Consider the following 5,175-nt stretch of genomic DNA (forward strand, 5'->3'; position numbering starts at 1 on the left):
TGCTTCTTTTGTGATGAACTCCACAAACTGACTGAATGTAGGAAAATCATTACAAGTTTCTTCGATCTCAATCACCTTTCTGTTCCAACTGGCTACCAACCAATCAGGAAGCTTTGTGAGAAGTTTTTGATTTTCATCACAGGTGTTCAATACATCTAGACCTTTAATCTGGGACATTGCAGCCTGGCAGCCCCTGAGAAAGTCTGAAAAATCCCTCAGTTCAACACTGTCTCTGGGTCCTATTTTGGGCCATGATGCAAGCTTATCCTTGAAAGCTTTAGCTATCACAAATGAGCTTCCAAATCTTTCTTCCAGGATAACCCATGCTGAATCATAAGCTGCATCTGTTCCTAACAGGAAATAACTTTCAATGGCCTTTCTTGCTGAACCACCAACGTATTTACGAAGGTAGTAAACTCTTTCATTTACTGGAATGTTTTTCCTGCCTATTAGCGTTTGAAATGACATTTTCCAATCCTTGTATCTTAATGGGTCTCCAGTAAAAACAGAAGGTTCAGGTACCGGGAGACGGCTCACATTAATAGACTCTGCTATTGCTTCAGCAAGAACTGTGGCACTGTCTGCTTGGGGTGGATGCTCATGGGAACTTCTTTTAACTCCTGAGGATTGATGTCGTTCAACTCCTCGGTTATGAAGTAACTCTGCAATTTCTTCATCTGAGCTTGCTTCTTGTTCATAAACTTGCAACCGTGCCTTTGCCACACTTAACTTCTTAACAGTCTGTAGACGTTCTATTTGTCTGCGTTTTTCTTCCAGTGCTTTCTTTCTTGCTACATTTTCTTCCTCTTGTAATGCCATCCACTTTCGATCTTCTTCTTCAAGGTTATCAAGTTCTCTGCCGCCCCTTCCGCGCCGCTCATATCGCGCGTGACGCGACGCACAACCCCTTGAGGCGCGTTCGCCATAGACTTTGCATGTAAACTGGCAGCTCCTKCCGCTCAAAACGCTCTCGGTGTGAACGAGCCATTAGGATCTGCTCGCTTCCTTTCTTCTTCGCAGTCCCTTCTTCTTGCTGCTTCCTCTCCAAGCTGAGGCACGAAGACGCTTGCTTCTGTACTTGATCCCCTTTTATACTTTTTCTCGGCCTGCTCACCCCCTCCTTACTCATCTGTGGTAATTCCGGGACTTTCCACTCTGTACTTCCCCATTGAGAGCTGCTCTTGCTTAATCTAAAACAAAGGCTGTTAGGGGCTGCTTCTTTGGTGAGCCAAGCACATTTAGATCCCAGGGAATGTCCAGAATGTCCACCTATCTGTTATCTTTGTTCTCCAGAAATATCACCTCTATGGAATAGCACACACTCTTTCTTCATGTTAGCATGCACCGACTCTCTCCTTCTTTTATACCACCATCTTTACATTTTAAAACACATTAATCATCACAGTACATTAAGTCGCACTATGTACATTAAATCACATTACAAGTAATCACACTCATTGCTCTAGTTACATGTTTTTACCATTATTAATTAAAATTACAATAATCACTTAAGCTCCCTCTGCTTTTTCATCCTCTTCGCCTCTCGGGCCTCACTCCGATCTTGCTTGTGACCTCTTTTCCTCTCGGGTTCCTTCCTTCGCTTTAATTCTAATTGGGGCTCCGCAGGTCTGATTCCAATTATTCCCGTGTTTAGGGTGTCCTGGTCTCTTGACACCCTCTCCTTGGAATTAGGCATAGGAGCCCGAACAATATGGGCAGGAGGAATCAATGGTTGGATTTTGGTAGGGACACATGGAGGATAATGGGGATGATGCGGAAGGGGCCCAGACCTAGTGAAGGGTGTGGGGGGCTTCCGAGCTCTTGGGAGGTCCCATCTTATTAGGCCGGTATCTTCTGTCATATCCTTCAGCCTTAGGCTGATGCCAGTTTCTCACTGCCCTATTCACCGCATCTCTATACGTATTCCTGTCAATGCAGCTTTCCTTCTTCTTGGGAGGGGAGTTGGAGCCCTTGTAGGGTGCGTTTCCCAACGCCACCTTCCGTTACCGGTGGGCCCAGCCTGGCCTTGACAGGGGTAGCAGGGCGTTTTTCTTCCACGTTGCGAGGATGCAGGGTATCTGGATTACCAGACAAAGGGGGGCGAGGAACCGTCAGCTCAAGATCAAAATTGGAGGGGCCAGGAGACAGGGTCAACAGATCAGTAGAAACCTGATGAGATGGTGGGGCTGCATCTTCTGCAACAGGGATATCTGTCACTGACCTGGGTCGGGTGTGGGTGAGATCCAGCAATGACGGACGGGCTGCATCGACCTGGAGAGGGGGGGGTCCAAATCGATAGTTTCCAGGGTTGGCATGGGTTCATGAGGTAACACCTCCTTAGAACTACCATTCAGCCAGGCATTGAGGACAGGGTCATGGAGGGCCTCATGCAGTTGTGACACGTCCTGAGGAACAGGTTCAGTCATAGAGTAGGATGGCACCGTTATGATGTGTAGGAGCGGCAGGTCGGCCTCCGCCTGTTGTGCGGCATTCATCCTTTCATCTGGCTGACTGATATGTAGATCCACCAGGGCATTGTCGGGGGTATGGAGGCTGATACACTTGCAGTTAGAGGACAGGGACTTCCAGGTCTTCTGGATAAGGGAGATGGTACACTCCTGATGAACATCGACAGGTACAAGGAGTTCAGGACGGTTTGGGTCCTGTAGGGAACAACGGATCAATCGACCATCCTTGTGTAGCATTAGGCTTTGGGAGAAGTCAGCTCGGGGGCAACTTTGGATCCCATCTCTCAGTATGATGGTTGTAGCCACCGGGATTCCATAGTAGGAGGCATAGCACAGAGTGCACCATGCAGCCACGAGGTACTCCCAGAGATACGGGAACTCCTTTAAGCCTTTGCCGCAGTCTGCACAACGTTGTACCTGTCAGAACACAGGGGTTAAGGAGAGTATGGGTGATCAAAAATACTACACAACTTTAAGCGCAAGATTAAACAATAAGTTGTATGCACACAAAATTTAAAAATTAAAAATAGCAACATAAATCATAAAAAAACAGAAAAATGTGGCTTCAAGCAGCAAAAAGCAAAAGATTTTTAACCCTTTTGAGGATTGGGACTGTTTAGGAAGTCAGAGGCATCAAAGGGAGATAAATCAGGGGGATCGATCCAACATTGGAGCGGGCGAACTCGGCTGGGCTGGGTGGTGATTGGAGCGTTTCTAAGAGGAGGAGCGGGTGATTCATGCGAGGCTGGATCGGCTGAGACAGCCACGGGGAGGAGGGCAGCATAGGTCATAAACCAGGCAAGAATTGACAGTTCGCTGAGTAGGCCCATCCAGTATAAGGCAGAATAGATGCTCCAGACTATGCCCCATAGGACAAGGCGGAGGAACCGTAGGAACCAGGCTACTTTCCCACTCGTGAGGTGGCAGGTTTCTCGACCGATGAAAAAAAGAACAGTCATGGCCAGCATACCTTCCCAGACCACCAAGATGATATACTCAGGGGCAAAGTGAGAGAATGGTGCTCGTCTGACCCATTAAGTGCCTATTACCACGAACTCAATAAGCAGCCAAAAGAGAAGTAAAGCAGCCGCCACGGGTTGCAGTGGCTTTGTTCTCCCTAGGATGTAGGAGACGAACAGGGAGAGTGCGACTTCTTGTCGGCCTAAAAGGCAGCCTAAATCAACCTGTCCCATTGCCATGGCCAGGATAAGAATTCTCAAGGGTTGCTTGAGGGTCCATTTTCCCGTCATGCAGTAACAAAACCATGAAAACAAATTGCCTAGTATTAAATTGGGGAAAAAGCCTGGGGGATCCCTGGGTCTCGGCGAGTAGGTGCGTAGCGTGGACGGGTTAAGTGTCGGACTTACGTCGGGCGTGGTGGGTAGCTGGGTAGAGGCCATTGTTGTGGTCCTTCAGCTTCTTGTGTCTTCCTCCAAGTCCAGTGGGGTTGTTCCTCTTTTATCTCAGCTCTGCCTGTTTTATTGGGAGCCAGCGCCTTCCTCAGGGGCGGGGCTTGTGTCCCCTCCTCTTTTTCGATCAGCCCCCTAGGTTGGGGGAAGATCGTTTGTAGTTTAGCATACCACGCTTTATGTAGCAGAGTATGGCGCATATAAGATGATCTGATGTTTTGTACAATCTTCCCATGACACGTTGCACAACATGTTATACGTGTACGCTACACCCAAATATCAAGTAGCCGAGAGAACATTTCGAGAAAACTTTCGAAGGTTGCCTTGAGAGAACGGAAGTACGAGCGCGCGGGCAACGCATTATAGTACGCGCACACCGCAGCTCATAGCGTAAGAGGCGAGTTGTTTTTATAGTTTCTAAGAAGATTTTCGTGTTTCAAGGGCATCAGAAGTGATCATGAAATGCGTCGAGCGGTAGGTGGTCGTGCAAGGACCAATTTAAACTAGCATTTGTTTTGGTTTGTAGTTTAGCGTAACGCGTTATGTAGCAAAGTATGGCTCTTAAAAGACGATCTGATGTTTTGTACAATCTTCCTACCATGCGTTGGACAACATGTTACACGTGTACGCTACACCCAAATATCAAGTAGCCGAGAGAACATTTCGAGAAAACTTTCGAAGATTTTCTTGAGAGAACGGTCGTACGAGTGCGCGCGCAATGCATTATAGTACGCGCACACCGCTGCTCGTGGCATAAGAGGGGAGTTGTTTTTATAGCTTCGTAGACGATTATCATATTTCAAGGGCATCGGAAGCGATGGTGTAACGCGTCGCGCGGTAGGTGGTCGTGCAAGGACCAATGTAAGCTAGCATTTGTTTTGGTTTGTAGTTTAGCCTACCACGCGTTATGTGGCAGAGTGTGGCGTGTATTAGACGATCTGATGTTTTGTACAGTCTTCCTAAGATGCATTGCACAACATGTTACACGTGTACGCTACACCCAAATATCAAGTAGCCGAGAGAACGTTTCGAGAAAACTTTCGAAGGTTGTCTTGAGAGAACGGAACTACGAGCGCGCGGGCAACGCGTTATAGTACGGGCACACCGCAGCTCGTAGCGTAAGAGGTTAGTTGTTTTTATAGTTTTGTAGACGATTATCGTATTTCAAGGGCATCAGAAGCGACTGTTTAACGCGTCGCATGTAGGTGGTCGTGCAAGGACCAATGTAAACTAGCATTTGTTTTGATTTGTAGTTTAGCATACCACGCGTATGTAGCAGAGTATGGCGCGTATTAGAC

General features: G+C 47.5%; 1 protein-coding gene across 1 annotated transcript; it reads right to left on the reverse strand.

Moving 5' to 3' along the window:
* Positions 1–7: 7 nt before the first annotated feature.
* On the reverse strand, positions 8–856 carry LOC106530938 (uncharacterized; the record flags this gene model as incomplete). Its single annotated transcript, XM_014026669.1, is given in 1 exon segment — positions 8–856. A coding segment is annotated over 1 exon segment (812 nt), but the record flags the coding sequence as incomplete, so codon positions are not given.
* Positions 857–5,175: the final 4,319 nt, after the last annotated feature.

This window comes from Austrofundulus limnaeus, unplaced genomic scaffold (genome assembly GCF_001266775.1).
Source record: "Austrofundulus limnaeus strain Quisiro unplaced genomic scaffold, Austrofundulus_limnaeus-1.0 Scaffold579, whole genome shotgun sequence".
In the NCBI taxonomy this organism is placed as follows: Eukaryota; Metazoa; Chordata; class Actinopteri; order Cyprinodontiformes; family Rivulidae; genus Austrofundulus; species Austrofundulus limnaeus.